The following is a 24173-nucleotide window of genomic DNA, read 5'->3' as shown; positions in this document are numbered from 1 at the left end:
TCTGGGCTCACCACCCCTGCCCCTCCTGCCCGCACCAGCCCCCCCGGGGGGGGCTCCAGGCTGTGCCCCTCGCCCCAGCCCCTGCCCCATCTCCCTACCAGCTTCCGCAGCGTCCTCATCCTCTCGCTGGCGTCCTCTATCCGGTTGGCCTCGATGAAGTCGTTGTACTTATCTGAAAGCGAGACGTGGGGGGGTCAGAGCTGGGTGGAGGGGAAAGGGAACACCCCAGGGCCAGGGACCCCTGGATGCGCCGGCTAGAGATGCTGGGGAGGGGGCTGGGGGTGCTGCTCGGGTCCCGCTGGGACGGGGCACAGAGGGGGAGGGAGGGACAGGGATAAGGGCTGGCCCAGGGGACTCAGTGAGGAGGGGGTGAGCCCCCCACCTTGGGTGAGCGCTGGCTCTCCCAGGGTCTGGGGACCTGTCCCCAACACAGGGACGGGTGGGACGGGCTCTGGGGCTGCCAGTCAGCCCGGTATCGGCCATCGACACGCGGCCATCGACACGCGGCCATCAACACTGCGGCCGCTTTGGGGGTCCCGATGGCCCCGGGGGAGGCGCACGGCCGGGGCGCAGCGACTCACCGTCAGTGAAGAGGGGCTCCGGCAGCTTTCGGAAGAAGGATTTCAACAAACTGCTAATGACGTTCAGATCCTGCCACCGCTGCGGGGGAGAGAAGAGGGACCGTGCTGGGCAAACCCAGGCACAAGCGGGACACAGTCCCCAAGCTGTGGGAGTCCCAGGCCACCGACACCGAGGGGGACACGAGCCAGGACCACCATGGCTGTGAGGAAGGCAGGATGGCTGTCCCTACCCTGCGTCTGGCAAGGAAAGCCCTGTGCTACTGCAGTGCCGGGATGAGATGCAAGGGGACAAACGTGTCCCCAAGCTGCCACCGACACTGCTGCCACCAACCGCCAGGCGGCCCTGCCACTCCAGGGACAGTCACGGCGATGGAGACGACGGGGATGGTGATGGAGACGGGGATGGTGACACAGCCACGGACCAGGACAACAGTCCCGAGAGCATCCCAGAGGCATGGGGACAGGGATGGTGATAAGGACGGGGACAGGGACGGTGATAAGGACGGGGACAGGGACACGCAGCCCGCCCTGCCCTCACCTCGTCCTGCAGGTTGATCTCGGTGGCTCCCTTGTTGAGCTGTTCCTGCAGGCTGGACACCACCGCGTTGTTCCCGGGCACGCGGTAGATGCCCATGTACTCCAGCCCTCGGTCCTCCACCACCTTGCAGCAAGCTTCGACGATCAGGGGGACGTTCTGCAGGGACAAGGAGGGGGTGATGGAGGTGCCAGGGCTCTGCGGGCTCCCCGAGGGCTGGCACCGCTGGCACGGCCATACCTTGTTGTCCGGGGCAGGCTGGCAGTCCTCCAGCCTCACGCCAAAGGCCCGGGGGACAGATTTCTTGTTCTTCTTCATGATGTTGATGCCCCATGGGGCTTTTTGGGAGCCGCTCTCATCTGGGGAGAAAAACCCACAGGATTGTTTGCTGATGGGTCGGGACAAATGGGAAGAGCATCCCTGCTGCCCCACGGGGATGAGCATGACGGCAGGCTCGGGTCCTTGCAAAGCCCCCAGGTTTGCTGTACCGGGATGCCCCACGCCGCAGGGGTGGGACCTACCTTTTGTGACGGCCGCATCCTGCCTGGGGGACCGGGGCGTGCTGGTTCCCGTCTGCTTCAGGAACTCGGCTCGGATCCCCAGCCCACGAGAGCCCTTGGGTGAGGAATCGGGCTTGGCACCTGCGGGGCTGCGGGGAGAGCGGGGGGCTCAGGCGGGGCACACTCCTGGCAAACGCTGGCATCTCTCCCGGGCTGCCCAGCATCCTACCCGGCTGCACCCCACACGAGGTAACGGGCACCCCTGGGAGCGCTGAACCGCTTTAACCCTTTGCTTGGTGCCAGTTCGGCTGAACCGGACCCCGCCGGCACCCCGAGAGAAGAGGGGTGCAGCCAGCACCTCTGGTGCTGCCCTATCAAGGGAGGCACTGGCTTTGCTCCACCACTTTAAAATTGAGGTGAATAAAGCGCTCGGGGGTCTCGGTGCCCACCGCTCCCGGGTCCGTACCTCACTTTCCGGTAGTCGTTTAACTTCTTGTTGATAAGCGCTTGGCTGGCAAAACCGGGGTCCTGGAGAGGCAGAGAGAAGAGGGGAAGGGAGAGCTTGAGCAGCGCGGCCGACGGAGGCCCCAGGCAAGCCCACGCTCTGCCGGGTGCTGCACGGGGCCAGGCAGGACCAGGCGAGGGCAGGACCGGGTCCCCGCTGCCCCGAAACAGCCGGTGCCCGCCAGCGCTCGCTGCCCCGCTGAGGTCTGCGGCGCTCCTTGCCACGGCGCGGGGCGGCACGCGGACTCCGAGCCTGCCGCAGAGGCTCAGGGACAGGCGCGTCCCTCGGCAGCACGCACACCTCCGTCTGCCCGCACCAGGCGCACCCGCTGCACCACGCGGCATCCAAAGACGCGCGCCCATCCCTGCGGGATGCCGCCCGCCCGGCAGCACCACAGCCCTGGCAGGTGCCCAGACGGCTCTGCACGCTCCGATCCGGCAGGACCTTCCCTATGCTGGCACTGCCGGCGCCGCCGAGCCCCCTGCACCCTCCGGAACGGGGCTGTGCCGCAGAGAACCAGAGACCGCTCCGAGCTCAACGCACCCTCGAGGGCCGGAGCCTGCCATGACCCCGGCACAAACGCTGCAACCAAATGAGGCCATCCCGGCACCACGGGGAGACGGCGCGCAGCCAGCCCAGCGCTGGCACATCCAGCCCCGCGGATCTTCCACTGGAGCCCGCGGCCCCGGGGAGCAGCTCTCCCCATCTCAGACCCGAGCGACCCGCTGCACAGACCACGGCTGCCCAGAACGGGCTCACAGCCCCGACCCCGGCGCCAGCCCCGGCAGTCGGCAGCACCACACGGGCACCGTGCCCAGCGCCGGCAGGGAGCTCCCTGCCAGATCTCTCTCCACCAAAGGAGACACACCACACCACGGCAGAGCCATGCACGCTCCTCTCCCACCGCACGACCAAATGCCGCCGGCAGATCCGGCGCCGACCCTGCCTGGAAGCGCCGCTGCGGCACGCGGAAAGCCACGCCGCCTCTGCCGAGCGCCCCGGCGCACCCTGCCCTGGCCGAGGTCTTCTTGGACGCCGCGGCACCCGCGAGCCCCCGTGCACCCCTGGGAGCACGGCGCGGGCCGGGCGAGCCCCACGCCGCAGGGGCTGGCCGTGGCCTGGGGAAGCAGCACAAGGCAAAGAGCCGGAGAGAGCCGAGGCGGTTAGTGCCGGGAGAGCCAGAGGCAGCCGGGAGCCCCATGTGGCTCTCACCTCGCCCTCAGCCTTGCTGTTCTCCCTGATGACTTTGATCCAGGCCAGCATGTCTTCCCGATCCTCTGCCTGAAAGAGATATTCACAGAAGTCAGCGGTCGTCAGCCGGAAGACGTGCTTCCTCTTGGTCTCGCTGTAGGAGATGTCCACCAGGCACGCTCGGATGCTGATCGGCGGCTCCTCCTCACCTGGGGCCGGGGCGCAGGTCACCGCCTCCCGCCTGTCCTTGCACAGGTACAGCGAGTGGGTGCGCAGCACGGCGAAGACGCGCTTCCACTGCCGGATGCCTCCACCGACCTTCTGCGGGGAGAAGGGATGGGGCACGGACCTCAGGGATGCTCGCGGCGGGGTAGGTCCCCCCCGCATCGACGGCTGGGCTCGGGGAGGCACCCGCCTACCTTCCCCTTTTTGGTGAGGATCTGCTTGCAGTGGAGCCAGCCCTCCTTCCTCACGGCGCTGAACGGGACGTCCGAGAGGTCGGAGGTTGAGTGTCTTTTGGAGCGGGCGTCTTCGGACGTGCCAAGGCTGTCCAGAGACTGCGGGGGGGACCAGCGGGCACCGTTGGGGTGATGCCATGGGCACCTCCTGCTCCGCCAGCCAGGCAGAGCGACCCCGGGCTACCCTCCTGTAGGGGTACCCGGGCGGGGGGGCATCCCCAGGACCCCCAGCCCTCGCCACCACCCGACACTCACCCCATCGGTGAAGAAGCTCCTCAGCATGCGGAGGCTGGGGACCCGGCTGGGCATCCTCCTGCGGGGGGAGAGCAGCCCCCGTGAGCGGGACGGTGGGGAGGGGACGGGAGCCGTGCAGTGGTGGGATTGGGAGGGGGGATCCAGCCCTACCTTAGGATCTTCCCCTCGTCCCGAAATGCGTTCAGACCATCGTCGCAGGACTTTGAGCGCTCGGTGGTGATGGCCAGGAGGTAGGACGAGCGGCGGCCGGCCTTGATGCTGCCTGCGCGGGGGAGAAGGACAAAGCCCACGCTGCTCAGCCCAGCGGGCGCGGGGCAGAGCTCCGGGGCTGGGGGCTGCTCCTCCCCATCCTACCCCCACCCCGGACCCCGGTCAGAGCCCCCGCAGCACTTACTGCAGTCCTGGGAGTAGTGCCGGCTCAGCGCAAAGGCGAAGGTGGGCGAGGAGGGGCTGGTGGCGACGGCGGGTGCGGAGTTCATGGCGCTGGAGACCACCGAGGAGGCGGGGATGTGCTTGGCCTTCAGGTCAATGCTGGGGCTGGTGGGTTCGTCTGCGAGAGGGGTGGGCGGCATTGCAAGAGGGGTCGGGGCAGGACTGGGGTGGGCAAGTCCGTGCTGGGACCACCCGGCGCTTCTGGTAGGTCGTGGGTTTGCAGGGGCCCGGGCTGGGCTGGGGGACACGCTCCCACCCCCTGCAAAACCAGGAGCCACCGGCGCACCCAGAGCTTTGCACAGAGCAACCCCGCGGACCCCCAACCCCCCATCCCCACACCAGCCACGGATGGGTGCTCTGAAACCGTGCCCTGTCCCAGCAAAACGTGCCCTCCCCAGCACGGGACTTGCTAACCGCCCCCCTCCTGGAGGCAGCCACCCCCCCCCCCGCCGCGCCGCCCCAACCCACCGATGAAGGGGATGGACGCCAGCGAGTCCTCGGGGGCTGCCAAGGGAGCCACACGCCGGCCTTGCCGCTCGGCCGCCGGCCTCTCCCCTTTGCTGCCAGCCGGCGGGGGGTCACAAATGTCCGTCTCCTTCACCCCCTCGGGGAAGACAAAGTTCATCTGCCGCAGGGGGGGTGGCATCTTGCGGCCCGTGGGCGGCTTCTGCCGCAAAACCACCTCTTCCCTCCGCTCCTCCGGCTGCTCGGGCACCCGGCTGCTCTCCGGCCGCTGCTCCCTGGGTGCGGTAGGCATCGGGGGGGGGCCGGTGGGCGGTGGGATGGCGGGGATCACCCTCTCCGGGAGCGGGGCGGCCGGCCGCTGCGAGATGCTGAAGGTGGGCAGGCCACCGAAAGCCGGATCGCGGAAGGAGAGAGCGTGCAGCAGCCCGGTGCGGCGCTGGAAGGATGGGCTGTAGCTCCGGTAGCCGATGTAGCCCGAATCATCCACGCTCTGCAGGTTGGGCTGCGACGGGTGCTTCTGCACAGGCGCCGGCTCCCGTGAGGAGGAGGAGGAGGAGGAAGGCGTGAAGGAGCTGTGCGGGATGATCTGCGCGGCAGTGGTGACGGTGGCCCGGCAGACCCTCTGGGGTGGCCACGCGGAGCGGTCGAGGCGAGGGGAGAGCAGGGCGCCGGGCTCCAGCGCCTCCATGGAGCGCCCGTACCTGCCCAGGTAGTGGTCGGAGCGGGCGCGGGGCGCCCAGCCTTCGCGGGAGGGCTGCAGCAGGGTGTCGTGCGAGGCGCTGTGCGGCCAGCCCCGGGGGTTCGCCGCCGAGCCCCCCAACCGGTCCTGGGACACGCTACGGTAGCGGGGCGGCATGGCGTGCCGCCGCTCCTCCGAGGCACTCCGCCGTGGCTCCTGGCTGCAAAACCAGCGGGACAGAGCCTGCTGGCACTCCTGCCGGCCGGGGACACGCTGGCTGCCCGCTGCCTCCCGGGGGGGCCGCCCGGCCCCCGACAGCCCCCCGACGCCCTCCTTGAAGCCGCAGTGAGTCTGGTGCTCCGCGACGTGCTTGGGGACCCCGTAGCAGGAGGGGGTGGGGGGGGGCATCCCGTAGCGGTCAGGCAGAGAGGATGCGACGTTGCTGGGGCAGCCGGTGCGGGAGAAGGAGCTGGGGTGTCCGTGGGGTGCGGTGGGGCGTGGGGGGGGACCCCCAGGCTGCAGCTCGTCGGGGCGGTGCACGGGGCTGCCACCCGCCTCTCTCCAGGTGCTGGCGAGCGTGGTTGTGCCGAGCGGGGACGAGGGGCCCGCGGCGGCGGGGTGGTGGGCACGGGCATCCGGCGGCTGGCCAGGGGGGGGCTCGGCACCCCGCGCCTGGAAGGGGTACGTCTTCCGCGGGTAACAGATGGGGGGGGGCTCGGGGATGCTCTGCGCCCCACCAGAGTACGGCTCGTTGCCCTTCAGGTAGGCATCCTGCGAATACGCCTGCGGGGGGACGGGGGGGTCAGGGTGGGGGGCTGCAACACCCCGCTCCCACCACGGGCAGGGTGCCTCGGGGGTGCTCTCTGCTCCTCCCCAACCTGCAAGCAAACCTCCCTGTCGGGGCGAGCTGGGCAGCCCCCCCCGGCCCCTCTTTGCCACGGGGCCCCTCTGGCGCTGAGCGGGGCTGCCACCACCACCAGCCCTTCCGCTCCCCCCCCGCCGCCCGGCCGCCCTCCCTTCCCCTTCCCTCCTTCCCAAAATACCCCGGCACGGCTGGCGGGGCCCGGCTCTCCCTTCTCACTTTTCACAGGCACCTCCAACTTCACGCCCGGGGGATCCTCGGAGCCCCGGGGCAGGCGCAGACGTGAGATCCCCCCCCCTTGCCAGGGCTGTAAGACACCCCCCCCCCCAGCCCAATGGGAGCAGATCCCCCAGGCTGGGGCCAAGCTGCGGTGTCACCTAAGAGCCACACCGGGGGCTGGTGCCAGCGGCACTGCCGGGAGAGCCCCGCGAGGCAGCCGGCACCAGAGGAGCACCGGGCAAAGCCCCACGCACACCCGTTGGCTTGGGCCACCCTTCTGGGGCCACCGCTGCCCCCGGACCCCCAGCTCACCAACAGCAGGGACACTTGGGGTGCTCCGAGGATAAGCCAGACCCCAGGACCCAGAGGAACTCGCCTTCCACCTATGCCTGAGGATTCCCCCCCCAAAAAAACCCCCAGGGGCCACATCCCCCATCCTTCCTGCCCCGGCCCCCCTGGCACCTCTGTTTCTGCACCCACTGCTGCTCCAGGGATGTCCCCAAGGGTCCCCAGCAAGGTAGGGGCACTTGGCCACCCCCGCCCAAGATGCAGGAGGAGCGTGGGCAGGGACAGAGCAGCCCCTCAGGTTTGGTGGGGTGGGAACGCTGGCACAGCCCGGGAAAGCCACGCTGGGGAACCTGAGCCCGGTCCCCGGCACCCGCCCGGCAAACTCACCAGCTGGAGGATGTCCTCGTCCTTGGGCATGATGGAGAGCTCCAGCACATCGTCACTGCGGGGACAGGACACGGAGGGGTCAGGGTGGCCAGGATCGGTCCCTGCCTGCCCCCAGGGAGACCAATCTCATGCTCAGCCGAATCCCCCACGAGAGGACGAATGTCCCCATCCCCACGTGATGGTCACAGCACGCCGCTGCCTGTCCCTGGTCCCCTGCAGCATCGCTGCCTGCGGGCGCCCGAGTGACTCACGGCTCCTGCCAGCCCCACGGTGCCTGCTGCGATGTGTCCCCTACCCGTCACCCCCCAGCTCTGCCCGTCCCCCCCCCAGGGAAGGGGACTGACCTGTTCTGGATCAGGGCGATGACCTGCGAGTAGGTTTTCCCGATGATGCTCTCCCCGTTCACCTTGACCAGCCGGTCCCCTGCAGAGCAGGGGAAGAAGACAGTGTCACCACAGGTCAGCGCGGCGGTGGTGGCACTTGGCTGTCCCCACAGTCGCTCACAGCAAGGTTTGAACATGGCCACGGCTTCTGCCAGGGGCAGAGCCAGGTCCCGTGCGGCGAGGGGAGCTGTGAGGACCCCAAAACCAGCCTAACCCAATGCTGCTGTGAGCACCCCAGGCCAGGGATGAGAGAGCAGAGCCCCCGCAGCACCAGGGAGCAGAGAGAAGGGGGGGGAAAAAGAGAGAATGAAAGAAAAAGAGCAAAACAAGTAATAAAGCCCGCAGCAGAGGGGGCAGGGCGTCGCACACATCCTGCGAGCAGCCTGGAGCCATCTCCGGCTCCGAACCCCGCCAGCCCGTCCGCCCCACATGCCCCCGCTCACCGGTGCGCAGCCCAGCCTGGTGCGCCGGCCCATCCTCCCGCACGTTCTTCACGAAGATGGTGTCCATGGGCTCCAGGCGGCTCCGGGGGGGACCTGCTCCCCAGGGACACAGCGTCAGGGAGCCGCCGGCACGGCCGGGCCCGTCCCACGGCAAGAAGCACGCTTGGCCCCTCGCGGTACCCTCCTCGCCTCCCCCAGCCCACGCGTGCCAGCCCTGCCTGTAGCCAGGACCTGCGGAGCAAAGGTCCTGCCCTGGGCAAACCCCCCCTCTCGGGGCAGCCCCCCCCCACCCCCTGACACCCGTCTCCCCCAGCCGCGGCTGTTCCCCGGTGTGGCTGCAGCCACAGTCCTTTGCAAGAGCAAAAGCCGTTGGGTGCTGCAAGAAACCAGAGGGCGGGTGGGCCGGGGGGGGCGGCGGAAGGATGGCAGAGGGATGGTGACGACAAGGGACGCTGAATCCCCCGGGGACCTCCTGCAGCGAGGCCAGCGTCCCCCCAGCCCCGACTGGCGCTGGGTGCCGGGTCTGGCTGCTGCCGCCCGCATCCATCCCAGCCCCCGGGGATCGCAGCCCCAGCGCCTCGTCACGCTGCCGGCGTGCCGATCCGTTCCGACGCCTTCACATTCGCTCACGTCACCGTCAGCCTCGGGGAGGAGAGCGGGGCCGTGTCCCTGTCCCCAAACACCCCGTGCTCGGCCAAGCAACCCACTGCAGGGACCGGTGCTGGCCACACCGCAGCCCCTCCGGCTTTGAGACAGACCCCCCTGGGCACGAGGTCCAGTGAACCTCCCAAAGGCTTTGGGGACACCGAGCCCATCTGCCGCACCGAGTGCCACCGAGCTGCCACTGAAGCACCGCGCCGCTTCACCGCCAGCCGGTATTTCGGGTCACGGTGCCAGCCAGCGGAGACGGCTGTGTCCCCCAGCCGCAACACCCACTGTGACAGTGACAGCCGCCTGCCCCCCGCACCCCTGTGCCCACCGATCCGGGTTGCGACGTCCCCCTGAGCGGGGGATCCCCGGGGTCCCCGTGGCGGCACAGCGCCGGTGCTCACCTGCTCGGTTCCCGTTCTCCTCCTCCTGTCGAGAGAAGAGAAAAACACTTATTTGGTGGCCGGGACAGGGCAGCCGCGGTGGCGGGGGGACCGGGAGCGGACCGGAGGGGTGCCAGCCCCATGAAGCCCCTCGCAGGACCTGCGCGTCCCTCTGCCCTGTGCCACCCCCGGCTAAAATTACCTCCTGACACCGGATCCGGCCGGGCTGCCCGCGCAGCCCCACCGGCGGGCAGGGAGCGGGACCCGCCGCAGCCCCCCGTACCCAGCTGCCGGGGAAGGGGCCGGTTTTGGGGCCGGGGAGCGGGAAGGGGCCCAGCCAGCCCCATGGCGGCATCTCACCCTTCTCCTGGGCCACCGAGCCTGGCCGGGGAGAGCCCGAGCCCCCGCAGTGGGGTCCCAGGGGAGAGACAAAGGTGCCCACTGGCACCCATGCCACCGCAGCACCCAGGTCCCACTGCAGGGACCCCCGGGAAGGGGAAGGCTTTGCGGAGACGTCCTCAGAGGGGCACCAGCCGCCAGCGGGGCTATATTTAGCCCTGCAATTATTCGGCGGGGGGAGCGTGTCCCCCGGGGGTGGGTCATCTCCGCAGCCTCCTGCACGGGACGGGTTGCCAGGGCTGCCACGGGCAGGGGACAGCCCTGGGAGGCTGCGGCAGGGCACGGGGTGCTGGTACCCACGCTGCCGATCCCCTGGCACCCTGGGGTGCTCAGCCCCACACGTGGGTCCCGTGGAGGGACCCAGGCACCTGGAAGGGGATTTCTCACTCCGCAAGTGCCGCATCCTGTCGTCTCCCGGGGACGCACGAGCTCGGCTCCGGCCAAGAGGCTTCAGCAGCCACAGCTCCCTCCCCAGCCCCCAGCCCGTGCAGGGCAGCGGGGACACAGCCCCAACGTCCCCAGGGTGGGCAGGTCCCTCCGGGGTGCTGGGAAGGGACCGGTCTCCATCCCAGTGTGACGGAGGGACGTTCCCAGTGAGGAGGAGGAGGGGGCTGGAGGCATGTCTCCATGGCGTCCATTGCACGGTGGGAAGGAATAGCCACGTCCCGCGGCCTCGGCACACATCCGGCACCATTGCCCACGCACCGAGCGACCGCCGCGGTGCCACGGCAGGAGCGTGGGGCCACCGAGGGCCCCTGGAGGCAGGGACTCACCCGTCTCCCTGCCCCTCCTCGCCCTGCAGCACCCCGGAGCCCTTCCCAGCCCCGAGGGCAGCCCGGCGGCCCCGCTCCCAGGGCTGGGGCCAAGGCTGGGCGCGGCGATGCCAAAGCACGGTGCGGTGAAGGCAGCTCTGCCGTCACCCTCCCTGCTGAGTCAACCCCACCGAAACTCAGCCCCCGGACCTGGCTGCCTGCCGGCACCCACGGGTGCTGAGCCAGCCGCACTGCACCCTGCCCCACCGGCCCAGGAACGCCGGCTTCGGCTCAGACGGGTGCCGGGAGCTATTCCCAGCCCCTTTCCAAGAACATCTCCGCCTTCCGGCGCTGATCTGGCTCCTTCCCACGCGGCACCGTGTGCTCCCGCCCTGACGGGGCTCAGCCCTGGTCCCCAGTGCCACGGGGCAGGATCAGTCCCTCGCTTTTGGAGGCTGCCTTAGGAGGAGGATGGAGAGGTGGAAGCGAGCAGGTCGGTTCGGATCATCCCCACGACGAAAGCTCCTTTGCAGAGTCACGCTGCGGAGACGGGTCAGGTCGGTGTTCCTGGTGCAGGCAGGAAAGTGCAGGCAGGAAGGATTTGGGGAAGCAGAATAAGGAGCCTGGGAAAAGCGCTGTGACGGAGGATGCTGAGCCGGGACTCCAGTGAGTTGCTTCTCCCCACCCTGTGACTCATTTCCCACTGCAGTTCCCTGCCCGTGGGGAGGAGGCAGCGAGCGCCGGGCTGTGGGGCAGCCGGAGCCGTGGGGCAGCCGGAGCCGTGAGGCAGCCAGAGCCGTGGGACTGTGGGCAGCTAAAAAGCTCTGGAGGTGATGGGAGCACCCAAGTCTGCCCACCCCGGAGCAGGGAAAGGGCTGCGACAGACCGTGCAGCTCCCAGACGCTTCTCCCTTCATCTGCATGAAGCTGCCGCTGCAGAAAACAGGGCGAGAGGGGGATTTCAAACCCCGGGGGCTTGGAGCTGGCACGGCAGGAGAGCTGGCTCATCGCCTTCGGGCGCAGACGACACGGGCCACGCTGGAAGCTGCCGGGTGGTTTCGCAGGGTCCCTCCATCCCGGAGGGGAGGAAGTGCTGCCCAGATCGGGGCTTCTCGATGGCTGAGGGTGCAGGAAGCAATGGCCAACCTGGGGGTTGGTTCCCCCCCAAAAAGCAGCGCGGGGGGGAAGGGTCCGGGCTGCAGCCGAGCCAAGACGCGATCGCGGTTGCTGGGTCCCGGGGCAGATCCAGCCCGAAGCCTCCCGCTGACAGCCCAACTGGGAGCTGTAAAGCTGCTGCACTGGAGGTGCACTGGTGGGGCCGGGCATGTGCCCCTCCCTGGGCGAGGACCTGCCAGCGCTTCGAGGGGACGAGCTGATGATGCTGGTCAGAGGAGGAGGAGGAGGAGGGTTGCAATGAAGGGCTTGAACGGCGTCCTTGGAATCGCCCGCTCCCAGGCTCAGCTTCACAGTGGCCGTGTGCGGTTCACTTTGGCTCGAGCGATGTCCCGTCGTGCCAAGCCTCGGGGGCTCTGAAGTGCCTTTTCCTGCCATTCCCGGGAATGCCAGAGCCATCGTTCGGAGCCGAGGGATTCTCTCCATTCCTGCAGACAGCCGTGTCCCGCACCGAGAGGCTCGGGGACAGCTCCGGAGGCTCAGAGCACGTCTCCCAGCAGCTCCGTGGGCTCCTCCATCCCAGGGCCGCCCATGGGTGGGGACGTGCCCAGGCACCCCAACGAGGCAGGCAACGGATGGTTCACTCCACGGTTCCCCAGACACCCCTGCCCACCCCCCAGCCCATATACAAGCACCCTGCACCCAACCACGGCACCTCGGACCCCGCTCAGCAGCCCTGGGGGTCCGCACAGCCCCCCCCTCCCAGGTCCCAGCCCTACCTTGGCGGTGGAGTGCACCGCCGACTCCGGGGGGTAGACGATGAAGTGCCGGAGGGTGAAGCCGAATCCCCCCTGCGAGCTCTTCCGCAGCACCACCGTCTTCGGGCCCACCCAGGGGAAGGGCCCCTCCAGGGGCACATTGGCGTTCGGGGACGCCCCATCTCTCCGGCCCGCCGTCGGCTGCTGGGGACGAGGAGGAAGATGTCACTTTCTGGGGGGGGGGTGGTACAGGCAGTCAGCCCCCCCAAAGCCCCCCCAAAGCCCTGCACTGGGGAGCTGAGATCTACCCAAAAAGCTGCTCCATTCCTAGGAACCCCCTCCCTACTCCCGGCCTCACGGCAGAAATTCCAGCCCCCACAGACCACCCCGCCAGCATCCCCCAAGACTCCTCGCATGGGACCTTTTCTGGGGAAAGTACATGGAAAGGGATTAAAAAAAAACCAAAAGGGCGGGGGGGGGTGGGTGGAAATGAGCTGTGCCTGGGGGTCTGGATGGGACCCAGGAGCCAGCGCAGCAGGAGGAGAGATGGGGTGGGTTGGGGGGGGGTCAGGGACAAAAGGTCCCCTTCCGATGACGCTGCAGTAATAACCTCGGGCAAGCCGGAAAGAGCTGCCCGGGAGGTGGCTGGATGAGTGACGCTTCCCGAGACAGAGCAGGGACCCGGCACCATGTTGGGCTCTGGCAGGGGACGCTGCCTGGAGCAGCAGATCGGGCCAAGAGGAACGCGGGTCCAGCCCGCAGCCCCCGGTGCCGGTGTCAGGAGGGGGAACGGGGCTGCGGCAGAGCCAGAGCAGGCGTCTATCCTGGCACGCGGGCAGGGAGCTCGGAGGGGCAGCAGGAGTCCTGACACCTTGGCGGGGTTTGGGAGGGTTTAGCACAGCCCCGGCCGAGGGATGTTGCTGCTTTCCGTGGCTGCACATCTGGCTGCACATCTGGCTGCGCATTTGGCATCTGCTGCATCCACCAGCCCTGCTGAGGTGGGAGCAGCCCCGCAGCCAAAGGGAGCAGAGGACCCTGCCCAACGCCCCAGCAGCACTGAGCTCTGCTAAAAACCGGAGAAATTTGTAATCTGGGAGTGGGTAGGGCCAGGCAGGGCAGCGGCAGCCGGGTTCGGGGGGGGGTGGGAATCTGCCGGGGTCCTGCCCGGGTGCCGTTTGCTTCCCCGCTGCAGCAGCCGGAGCCAGCCCATCCCGGGGCGAGGGTGTTAAAATTCAGGCGCCGTTTCGGTTGAAGCGATGGACGGGGAGCGGGGAGGGAGAGGGACACACAAAGGGACGAGGCACAAAAAGCCTTTGTCTGTGCCTGTGCTGAGTGGGCCTTTTCGCTGCCGGTGGGGAAACGTGACGGCAGCTCAGCGGAGCCGGGCTGCGCTCCCTGTGCCGGCACGTCCCGCACGGGGCCTGGCTGCAGCTGGGGCTGGGGGTCCCGTCCCCCTGGGAACAGGGTCCCCAGGCTGAGGGCACAGCTCCGGCTCTGGCACAGCACCCACGGACCCACTCCGTCACCACCGGAGCAAACCCGGGGAGGGGGTACAAGGGCTTCGGGTGCTTGCGGACACCACAGATACCCCAAAAAATAAAGAGAGCTGCGGCACTCCAAACCCCGGCACGGGAGAGCCAGAAAACCCCATTACCAGCACCAAAGCTCCCCACGAGCCCCCAAGCCCTCCCAGCACCTCACGCGCCCCAACTAGTGACCCAAAACCAGATGGCAACGGGCACCCCACGCTCCCATGGGGATCCCCATCCCTTCGCCCCAGGGGCACGAACATCCCAGCCCGGCGCCTGTCCCCATCTGCGCCCTCCATTGTGTCGGCCGCTGGCTCGCCGGATTATTTTTAAGCTGACAGCTGAATGTGCCCTGCTGATTTTAACCGGCACAGACAAGCCTCGGAGAGGGTCGGATCGGTTGGAGACACCCATGGCAGCACCGACCCGCAGGGATGGGGACGTGTCCCTGTCACGGGTGTGCCGGAGCCGTGGCCGCGTCCCCAGCTGCCGTGTACCCATTACAGCATCGCTGGTCCCCCGGACCTGAATTCGGCCTTTCGGCCGAGCAAAAGCCTGATGGGAGGGAAGTCACCGGCTGCAGAGACCCTGCAAAGCGCCCTGCAAGGGGGGGTGGGCAGAGCAAACCATCCCGGACCGCCGTGCCTCAGTTTCCCTCTTCACCCACCCTGGCTTGGAGTTTTTTTGGGCTGCAAAGCGCCCAGCTTTGGGCTTGGCCATCCCCCACGCTGGCTCACGGCCCCACAGATGCTCCAGCTCCCCCAGCAGTGGGGTTGACACCTGATTTGTCACCTCAGCCATTTGTCCTCAGCTCCCCGTCCCCCCTCCCCACAGGGGGTCAGTTACCTCCCGGCTTTTTGGCTTTATTTTACCCCCAGCCCGGCGGTTTCTGCTGTGCTCCCACCAGCTGCATCCTGCTCGTTAGCGCGGCTCCCCCAAACTCCCGTCCCACAGGGGCTGCGGGCAGCGAGGATGGTCCCTTGCCCCCCAGCACAGGTGTCACCGGGTCCCTGTACCCCATGTCACCGTGCCACCTCGCCCCCCCCCCCATGGGGACACGATGGCACATGATGGGACAGTGTCCCCCGCCGCTGTCCCACTCCTGCAGAACGAAGGAGTGTTTTCCCTGCATCCCGCAGAGCCCTCCTGGGGGGGCAGGATCCGTCCCCCCTCCCGGGCACGGCGAGCAGGGCAGGGGACGAAGGGGACGCACTGCTGCCCGGGAGCTGTGACAGCCCCAGCACTGCCCCAGACCACCCCCCCCGCCCCGCACCGGGGGAAGCCCCCCATCCCCTGCCATCCCCCACACAACATCCCACCCTCCAAACGAGGAGCGACACCCGGCATCTCCGGCACGCGGTTCTCACCCGGTGGCACTTGTCGGTGCAGGGGGGTGTGTGGCCGTGCCGGGGGGCCGGGGGCCAGCGGTGGTCCAGGGCGGCAGCGTGCCGGCGCAGGCTGCTCAGCCAGATGCAGCGGGGCTCAGGCGAGCTGCAGTCCACCCCGACGGCGCGCTCCAAACGCCAGCCCTTGCCGGCTCGTTCCACGCTCCACAGCCCCTTGCTCACCACCGTCACGGGGCTGGGGGCTGGCGGGGGCCGGGGGGGACCCCGCAGCACCCACTGGGACCCCCGCTCTCCTCTGCCCGCGCTCTCCTCCACCATGCGGCCGCAGTCCAGGCCCGGCTTCGGCAGGCGAGGCGCGGCGGCGCGGGCTCTCAGCTGGCTGCCGGCACAGCCATGGGCTCACCGCCTCCGTCACTGGCTGCAGCCCCCGAGCTGGGCAGCACGGCGGTGGGGGGCGGCTGCCGGGGGCGGCGCGGGGCCGGCTGCAACGTCTCGCATGGCTCGGGCAACGTGCGGTGCTCCCAGCCCGGTGATGCTGCACACACACACACACTCGCACGCTCGCTTGCTCGCTCGCTCACACCCCCTGTGAGCAACACAGCCCCGGCGTGACGGGCAGCAGCTGGCCCCCACCCAGGCACCCGCGCTGCGCGGGGATGGACGGAGGGTGGGATGGGTGGATGGATGGATGGGTGGATGGATGGACGGAGGGCGGGTGGGATGGACGGAGGGCGGGCGGCCACACGCCCCGGCTGGGCTGGCAGGCTGGGGCTCCAGCTGCTGGCAGGGATCAGCGTGCCCAGCCCACCGTCCCCTGCGTCGAGCCAGCCCCCGCTGCCTGCAGTGTCACTTTGCCTGGACTTTCCCTTTTTTCTTTCTTTCTTTCTTTCTTTCTTTCTTTCTTTCTTTCTTTTTTTTTTTTTAATCCGCCCCCTTCTTCCTCCATCACCCCGGGCAGTATCCCACCCTCCCCGCTTCCTCCTTTCCCTCCTCCCGGCCCCTTCCTTCCTTCCTTCCTCCGCTTGCTCTCCGCAGGGCATCAGGCGATGCCGGGGACAGGGAGGGGGACAGCCTGGGGGTGCAGCAAGTGTCACCCCTGCTCAGCCAGGAGACGAGCCACTGTGGGGCTCTGCAAGGGGGGAGCCAGTGGGGGCTCTGAGACCCCCGCGGTCCCCTCTCTGTCCCCCTTGCCCAGCAGAGCCCACGCAGCGGGGACACGTAGCCAGCCCCAGGCTCTGCTAGCACAGCCCCCCAGGGACCGACACAGCCCCCCGACCCCCCTGCTCAGTGCCTGTGGCAAAGGGCGGTGGCTTCAAGGACACTTCCCACCAGAAGCAAAACCAAAAGCCCCCCCCCGAGCCCCATCTCCCATTTCGGGGGATGCCCTGGGCTGCAGGCACGGCGGGTCCCTGTTGTCCCCCAGGTACAGAGCCACCAGCCCCCCATAGCTTAATCCCAGCTCCCCAGCGTCGAGGCCACAGGCAGGGATGGCAAACTGCCCTTTTCACTGGTACCCGGGGGCTTCCGCTGCTCCAGGGGGACAAATCACCCTTCCCCAGCCCACCCCGCACCCCCTTCGTGCCCCCTGAGCCGCCCTCCACCGTGGCGGCCAAAACATGGGAGGACTAAGGAAAACAGCAGCACCTTGGTAAGCCCGGTGCCTGCAGAGACCGGACCCAGGCAGGGGCTGTGGGTGGGCAGCGTCCCCCTGCCCTGCCTCCCCCCACGCTGCCTGTCCCCATCCCTACACGAGGGGGTCCCGCACCGCATTCCTGCCGTGCCGGAGGCCGAGGAGAGGCACGTGCGGCCGCGCCGGGGAAATGCCGGGCATTGCTGGGATTGCAGCCCGCAGCCTCGGGGCCGGCTGCCCCGCTCACTGCAGCCCCCTCCTCTCCTCTGCCCCCCCTGCACCCCACCAGCAGGACCAGCCCGCCGGTACGATGCCATGCACCCGCTTCCCGCCAGCCATCAGCCGGGCTGGCACCGGACACAGTGCAGGGACGGTCCCTGGGATGCCATGCCCCACGGACCCCTGCATGCTGGCAGTGCTTCGGCGTTCAGCACGGCCCCAGTGTCTACCCTGGCCAAGGTGCCACGGCTCTGCCCCGTAACAGCCCCAGCGCCTGTCCCGAGCGCTGCCGGGCGGCTGGCTCGAGTGACTTGGTGGCAGCTGTGTCCCCAGGGACCCGACTGCACACCCCGAGCACACCCCACGACACCGTCCCAGTGCCTCTGCACCAACAGCCCAGGGAGAAATTGGGACGGGGAAACGTGGGACCCAAACCCCCGTCATCGCCTTCCTCCCCGGGCCACCCTGACATCACGCGCCACGTCTCCCCGGGGGTGTCCCATGGGAGCTGCCCCGGGGACAGCCCTGCACCCGCGCCCGGGGACAGGCACCCTGCAGAGCTGCCGGCGTGTCCCAGCAGGCAGGAGCTGCCCCAGCAGCCTGGGGGTGCAGGGGCCGGCTGGGGAAGGGGTCTCCGGCCCCCCAGGGAGGGAGATCAAGGGGAGGACGGGCCCCAGGATTGTTCCCGCAGCCCAAAGTGGGAAAGGTCAGGCGGCGTTCGCGGGGGCAGATTCCACCCCGAGGAATGCGAGCGCGCCTGGACGCCTTCCAAAATACTTGTGTTTTGCACAGGAGTGTCCTAAATACGCGGCCAAACAGGAGCAAGGGGGAAGGCAGCGCGCTCCCGGCATGCACCGCTGCCGGCACGCCGGGGCAGGCGCGCAGGCGTGGGGATGTGCGCCCACGCGTGCACGCACCCACGCTGCCGGCGGGTTGCAGGGCCATCTACCGGCATCGCCCTCCTGCCTGCACCCCCAGCCAAACCTGCTGGGAAACTGAGGCACGGAGGAGCCGTGCAAAGGCAACGCTGCCCGCTCCCTGCCTGCCTCTGCCCTCCCTTGCGGCAGGGAGCACCCCGCTGCCTTTACCAGGGGGCTGCCTGCGTTTTGCACCGATGCCCCCCACCTGCCCCATGGCTGCCGCTCCCAGCGCTCTCCCACCCTGGTGACACCCCCAGGATGGACCCGGTGGTCCCAGCTGGTCGGGGGGGTGACACACACGCCACCCCCCCCACCCCCCCCGCCATGTCCTGACCCCGCCAGCTGCGGCCGTGGGTCCCTGCCAGCGGGGCCATTGCAACCCCTGGCATGCAGCGAGGATCACGTCATGCTTCGGGCAGGAACAGAGGACAGAGGGACAGGCAGCTGCCAGTCCTGCCGCCACCACGGCGTGCTGGGCTCGGCCCCGACCTCCCTCCTCCGGCACCACTTTCTGTGCGGGAAGGTTTGTCCTGCACGGAGCCGGCAGTGTGCAGGGCTGGGGCGGGGGGGGCAAAAACTAATCCCTCCTGAACAGCGAGCTGAGATTAGGGTCAGAAAAATGAGGTTTTAATAGGATTTTCGGGGAGGAGAAAGCCATGTTGAGACAATAACCGATTTCCAGCCCTTATATGGCAAAGCCGCTGCCTGCTCCCACCTGCGGCGGGTCCCAGCAGGGAAGGGGTGACAGGGATCCCACCGGGGTGACGGGGATCCCACCCGTGCCCCTCGATCCAGGTCAGCTCAGGCAGCATTTGGGGAGGCAGCACCCCCGAAGGGAGCCCAGACCGACACTCCCTGCGGGCAGGGGCTGCCTGCACCCACCCGCACACCCCAGGCAGAGCGGGGATGCTCCGGCAGCGGGACCTTGCCCAGGGGACACGGTGGCAGGAGAACGGGGGGCAGCACCCAGGGGACCACGCCAGGAGCAGCCCGCCTGGCCATGCCCCAGCCTCCGGGATTACCGCCCCGCAGGAGAAAGCATTTTAATTCTCTTTAACCCAAACCAGGGCTGAGGAGCTTTGCAGCTCAGTGGGGATTTGGGGGCGTGCTTGCTTACCGGCACACAGCCGGCACGCGCCCCCCCAGCCCCCGGGATGCCCCTAACCCATGATGGCACGGCTGCATCCCCCACGGAGCGGGAGGGAGGCGGGCTGGGAGCCACTGGGGAGCGGATACACATCCCACGTAGGAGCACCAGCACTGGGAACAGGAGGCAGCAACACCTCGGTGATGGAGAGAAACCTCCCAGGCAGCTCCCAGTAACTCCCCGGGCTGCCGGCAGCCCCCGTGCCACGTCCCGGCCCCAGCAGGGACTTACCGGGATGGATGCACCATCCGTAGGCAGGGTGGGAATCCTGGGGACAGCTTTTGGCTGTCAGGACAGGAGGGTTTGCTCTGAGCATCCGTTAAGATGCCCAACAGTCTCCTCTCTTCCCACCGCCCGGCTGTCAGCAGCACCCAAGCACCCACCGAGCCGCTCACAGCACCGCTGCACCCAGGCAAACCCCACGGACCTCAAGGGGGAACCGGAGACGGCCGCCGGGACCCACAGCCTGAGCACAGGGGTGGGGTTGCAGGGACGGCACAGGACAGGGGTCCTGCGGGAGAAGCTGGGCTGGCTGCACCCATCACTGCCACAGCTTGACCCGCAGCCAAATCCCACCCCGCATCGGAGCCACCTGCCTGGCCAGGGACCCCCACCCACATCCCCATCACCCGAAGCAGCCGGGCGGGGGGGTGACGCTGCCCAGGTGACACCAAGCCAAGTGCCAAAGAGAAGCGGCCTGGCAAGAAGGCCAGAGGAGCCGCAAACTGGCTCTCTGACATTCCTCCCGCTCCAGTTTGGGTGTTAACGCAGGGAAGGAAATCGCCTTGTTCCTTCCCAATGCAAACTTTTATCTTGACAGCGTCTCCGTCGCAGCCTCGTCGCCAGCCCGTGCCACGTCCCTGCTTGGCTCCATCCCCTCCCGGGTGCACCGTGACCAAACCGAGCTCCCTCCGCACCGAGGATGGCAGCCCCGGCTCCGCAGGGCTCTCGTTCCTGCCCTGTCTCAAAGCGGCAGCTCTGGAGGGCTCTGGCTTGCCCGGCCGTGGGGTCCCTGATGCCACATTGAGAGAAATTTGGGAATGCAGCCAGAGAGCCTCGTCCCCTTTCCTGACCCCTCCTGCCAGCCCCAGTGCCCACCGTGGCTCTCCGGCTGTGTGGCTCTGCTGGTCCCCACTGCTGCCGGCATCCCCGGTCGAGTTCCTGGGGCTGGATCGTCCCCACTCACAGCCGCGACGCAGGTTGACGCCACTGCAACGATGCGAGCGTGTACGCGTGGAGCCTGCCCACGCCGCCGGCTCACGTGCCACCTCCGCTCACAGCCCCACGTCACGACACCAGGGCAGGATGCGGCTCTTGCTCGGCCCTCCCGAACGTCCAGTGCCACGGTCTGCCTGCGAGAGCCCACCGAGCACCTCCGGCCCCGGAGCAGAGGCACCCGCAGGGGATGGACCTGCAGGGTCAGGGGATGCTCGTGGCTTCCCAGGACCGCATCCCGGGGCAGCTCTGCCAGCCGGAGGCAGTTTTGGGGATGCTGCGTCCCCCGTTAACTCTGGCTCCCTATGGTGCTGACGGTGCCACCGTCCTGCAGCAAAGCCCCGTGGCCTCTTCCTCCGGGGCATCCCCCGCGCCAGCCCCCTCCGTGCCGGGGGCTGCGGGTCGCCCACGCAGCTGGTCCTTAACACACGGTGCTGGTGGGGAAGGTGGCTCCGAGGAGGACGCAAGGGCTGGGGACGCACGTCGGAGCCACACCAGGAGTGCGCTCAGTGGGGATGTGCCTGGCACCGGAGAGGCTGGGAAACACCAACGCGGAGACACGCCGAGGAGGGGTTTTATCTCCCAGCCCACGAGGAAGTGAGATCCAGCCTCCGAGCAGGGGGGATGAGGGCTTGCTGACGGGGCTGCCTTCATCCCCAGCTCCTCCTCCTCATTCTCTGCCCTGTCCTAAAAACAGCGTTATCGGCAGCAAGCCCTAGAAAAGTAACAGGATTCCGTTTCCTGTTTTTCCCATGGAAACCCTCAAATAGAAGCTGGCCTCATTATTGCAATTTTTTGGGTGTCTTTTTTTTCAGCAGGACTAACAATGAGCCATTTCCTCCGGTGGCTCCGAGAGGCACCTTGCGCTCTGCTCCCGCTTCTCCACGGCGGAAAATCCTACCCGGGGAGGTCAGGGGAAGGCTGCCTGCTCCTTCCAGCCCCTGCTCTGCTCAGGGCTGGGGGCCCGGGGTGGGGGCCGTAGCCGTGCACCCCTCGCGCACGTGGGGGACCCCCTGGCACATGTCGGGGACCCCCGGGAACCTGCATGGGGTGCTGCCCACGGACAAGGGCCAGCCTGAGGGCCGGGAGGGAGTGCAGAGGTGGGCGATGCTCGGATGGGAGGGGATGCACAGAGGTGCCAAATCCTGCATCCCTCGCTGGATGGTAAAAATAGAAAGCTGAGCAAGGTCCTGAGCCTCCCTCTGGCCGCAGCGAGGACAGGAGGCGGCTTTGGGGACACGGCTTTGGGGACAGCCCCAACGCCCGATGGCTTTTCACAACATTTTTCCCGCAGCCCACAGGCACCCGTAAGCCAAACGGCCAGCCCGTCTCCCCTTCCATTGCCTCCCCACCCCACCGCTGTCCCCCACCCGGGGACATCAGCGTCCCGCTGCCGGTGCCACACCAGTCACCGCCAGCCCCGGCGGGGACCACGCTTCCCCCCGAAAGCGCTGGCACCGCAGGCCGGCCCCCCGCCTCGCACGGCAGAAAAAGAGCCCACTATGTGCCACAATAGCGCGATTGTCCCCTGGAGCCACCGGGCTCCGTCCCACCCGCCCCGGGGCCGCCCCACGTGCTCGGCCCCATCAAGGGACCCACTGTTGCCATCGGAGCGGTTGGGGGGGGTGGGTGGGGGGGCTGCGGGCACCCCAGGGTGTGCGGTGCAGGTCTGCGGGTGCTGCCCTGGGGGTGCCACCGATGGTGGATGTTTGAAGGCAGAGCCGGTTCTGCCCCGTGGGTGGCAGGGTGGGGGGGGAGCCCCAGAGCCCCGGGACCTGCCTGGCTGCCCATCCTGGGGGAGACCCGGCCCCCCGCCCCGGGATGCGCCAGCGGCTGGGCTCGGGGGTTGGGGCAGGAACCTACACCGTACCCCGGCTCCGGCACGGCTCCCTGCAGCCCCGGCTCCCTCCTGCTGCAACGGGGTCTCAAGCAAGCGCAGCGCTTGCAGGTGCAGGGCAGGGGACCCCGCTGGGTCCCAGGGCAAGAGCAGGATCAGTCCTCACAGTCACCGGCGTTTCCTTTCGGCCGCTTTGCAGTGACTCTCGACCCGGGTTTCCACCTCCTTTCCCCGGGGAGAGCCCAGCTCCAGCTTCGCCCTCTAGCTCCCATTTTCCCAGCGTGGCTGGGGAGTGGGACCGACCCCCCACCCTGGCATCCTCCCACCCTGGGAAATCAGCTCCACGGGACCCCGTGGCTTCGCACGGCACAGACCAAACCCGCCGGGCACCCGGCCGATTCCCACCAAGGCGGTGGCACCGACCAGCCGGACCGCGACGCCGCGGGTCTTGCAACACGCAGCCGCGTCGGCGGAGGTGTGCACGCTGCGGCGCGGCCCGAGAAGTCAATTAGGGAAGACTTAATGAAATCCTGGGGATAAGCAGCCGCGGAAAAGGAGTCAGCCGCTTCGGGTGCTCTGAGCCAGTGCCGGAGACGTTTGGGACGTGGCCAGGAGGTCGGCGGCAGGTTTAAAGCAGCCACCGTGGTTTGCAACCTGCGGCATCCCAAGCCAGGCCGGCTCCTGGAAAGCCGGACGGGTTTTGGGAGCAGGCGGCGCGGCACGGCACAGCTCGCACAGCCGGCCCCGCCGCTCGCGGCCTAGAGGCAGCCAGGTCGATATTTTCCAACTTGAGAGCTTAAAATAGGTCATCTATCTCCATTCCTTTTTAAATCAGGTCTTGCTGCCTGCTGAAGACAAACTTGGTTTATTAATGGGACGGCACCAACTTGAAACCTAATCTTTTTTTTTCCCTTTAATGAGAATAAAGGGCCATCCCTGGGGCTCGGTGGCTTCCCAGCACAACCCCCATCCCTCCGTGTTTTCTCCCAGCGAGCAGCTCCGCACAAACTGGGGAGAGGTCGCGGCCGCCGGCTCCGAGCGTTCCCGGGAGCCGGTCATACAGCACCCACACCCCACGGGGGGCACGCGAGCCAACCCCCACGCTCTGACCCTAAACCCAGAGCTGTCACCCCACGTCACCCCTGCCAGATTTGCAACATCAAACCCCTGAAGCCCACGGTCCCCGAGCCTGAAATAATGCCCGGCGGTGGTTCCTTGGCATTTGACGCTGCTGGTGACGGCACCCGGGTAGCGCTGCCAGCCCCGGGGGGGGTTTAGGACACTACACATCACCCAGCAGTCCCCCAGCGGCGCGAAAGACGGGTGCCAGAGCTCCCGGCCGGGCACAGCGCGTGATACACGTCAAGGTTAAAACCACAGCGGCAGTGAGGTCAGAGCCCTCCACGCGGCCAGGGACCCGCGGCTCCAAAAACCCTGATGCCACCAGCCGGACCCCGGCACGACATCACGCCGTGTGCCCCGACCTGGCGCCGGTGCCAGGTTTCGCGCTTGCAAGGCGGGATTGCGGCAGCAGCCCCGAGCACAGGCTTTTCCTGTCTTTCAAGTTCATGGTTCAGAAAGAAAGGAGAAAAAAAAAAAAAAAAAGGCATTAAGAAACTCAATTTGCCGAACAGCGACTGTAAATAGGGACGGAGGCAGAGGCACGCAGGGACAAAGGGCAGCAGCCGCTGGCCGAAGGCCTGGGGACGGTGGGGCACAGCCCCTGCCACGCAGCCCCGGGGGCGGCCGTCGGGCGGGATTTCTGCTTACGCAGCACAAAATCCTCGCCGGAGGATTGCAAAGCGCCTTCCTCACCACCATCCTCCCCGGATGCGCAGGGGGAGGCAGCGGCGGTTAAATACCACCCCCCCCCCCCCAAGTCACCCAGCGAGCGGGGGGCAGAGGTGGGCACTGAGCAAAGCCCCCACGCTCCAGGTGCTGCCTCCCAGGAGGGCACATTTCACTCCAAAATGCAGCAGAGGAGCAGATTTTGAGACTTGAACCCCCCCCCCCCCCCCGAAAATCCAAACGCCAGCACTCAGCGGTACGGAGTAAGCAGGGAGGAATCTTAAGAGAAACCATGATTAATGCTCAG

The 24173-nt window shown here is 68.0% G+C and overlaps 1 protein-coding gene across 9 annotated transcripts in view; it reads right to left on the bottom strand.

Annotated features, from left to right (window-relative positions):
- Nucleotides 1–24173, bottom strand: part of ARHGAP23 (Rho GTPase activating protein 23) — a 35907-nt gene that overhangs the window by 4744 nt on the left and 6990 nt on the right. For 3 of the 9 annotated variants that reach the window (XM_054801827.1, XM_054801825.1, XM_054801822.1), the window contains exons 2-18: nucleotides 12257–12439; nucleotides 9236–9260; nucleotides 8184–8276; nucleotides 7702–7780; nucleotides 7358–7412; nucleotides 4926–6384; nucleotides 4420–4575; nucleotides 4176–4287; nucleotides 4026–4083; nucleotides 3732–3869; nucleotides 3334–3633; nucleotides 2083–2144; nucleotides 1638–1765; nucleotides 1357–1475; nucleotides 1120–1275; nucleotides 582–660; nucleotides 99–172 (exon numbers count right to left, since the gene is read on the bottom strand). In XM_054801827.1, the coding sequence (XP_054657802.1) occupies nucleotides 99–172; nucleotides 582–660; nucleotides 1120–1275; nucleotides 1357–1475; nucleotides 1638–1765; nucleotides 2083–2144; nucleotides 3334–3633; nucleotides 3732–3869; nucleotides 4026–4083; nucleotides 4176–4287; nucleotides 4420–4575; nucleotides 4926–6384; nucleotides 7358–7412; nucleotides 7702–7780; nucleotides 8184–8276; nucleotides 9236–9260; nucleotides 12257–12439 (3276 nt within the window). Of the gene's footprint in view, nucleotides 1–98; nucleotides 173–581; nucleotides 661–1119; nucleotides 1276–1356; nucleotides 1476–1637; nucleotides 1766–2082; nucleotides 2145–3333; nucleotides 3634–3731; nucleotides 3870–4025; nucleotides 4084–4175; nucleotides 4288–4419; nucleotides 4576–4925; nucleotides 6385–7357; nucleotides 7413–7701; nucleotides 7781–8183; nucleotides 8277–9235; nucleotides 9261–9574; nucleotides 9898–12256; nucleotides 12440–15131; nucleotides 15712–24173 lie in introns of those variants that run through there. The other 6 variants (XM_054801828.1, XM_054801826.1, XM_054801823.1 and 3 more) reach the window with 4 other exon arrangements.

This window comes from Grus americana, chromosome 22 (assembly GCF_028858705.1).
Source record: "Grus americana isolate bGruAme1 chromosome 22, bGruAme1.mat, whole genome shotgun sequence".
Taxonomy (NCBI): domain Eukaryota; kingdom Metazoa; phylum Chordata; class Aves; order Gruiformes; family Gruidae; genus Grus; species Grus americana.
The sequence above is the reverse complement of the archived record's forward strand: the minus strand, read 5'-3'. Positions and strand labels throughout refer to the sequence as shown.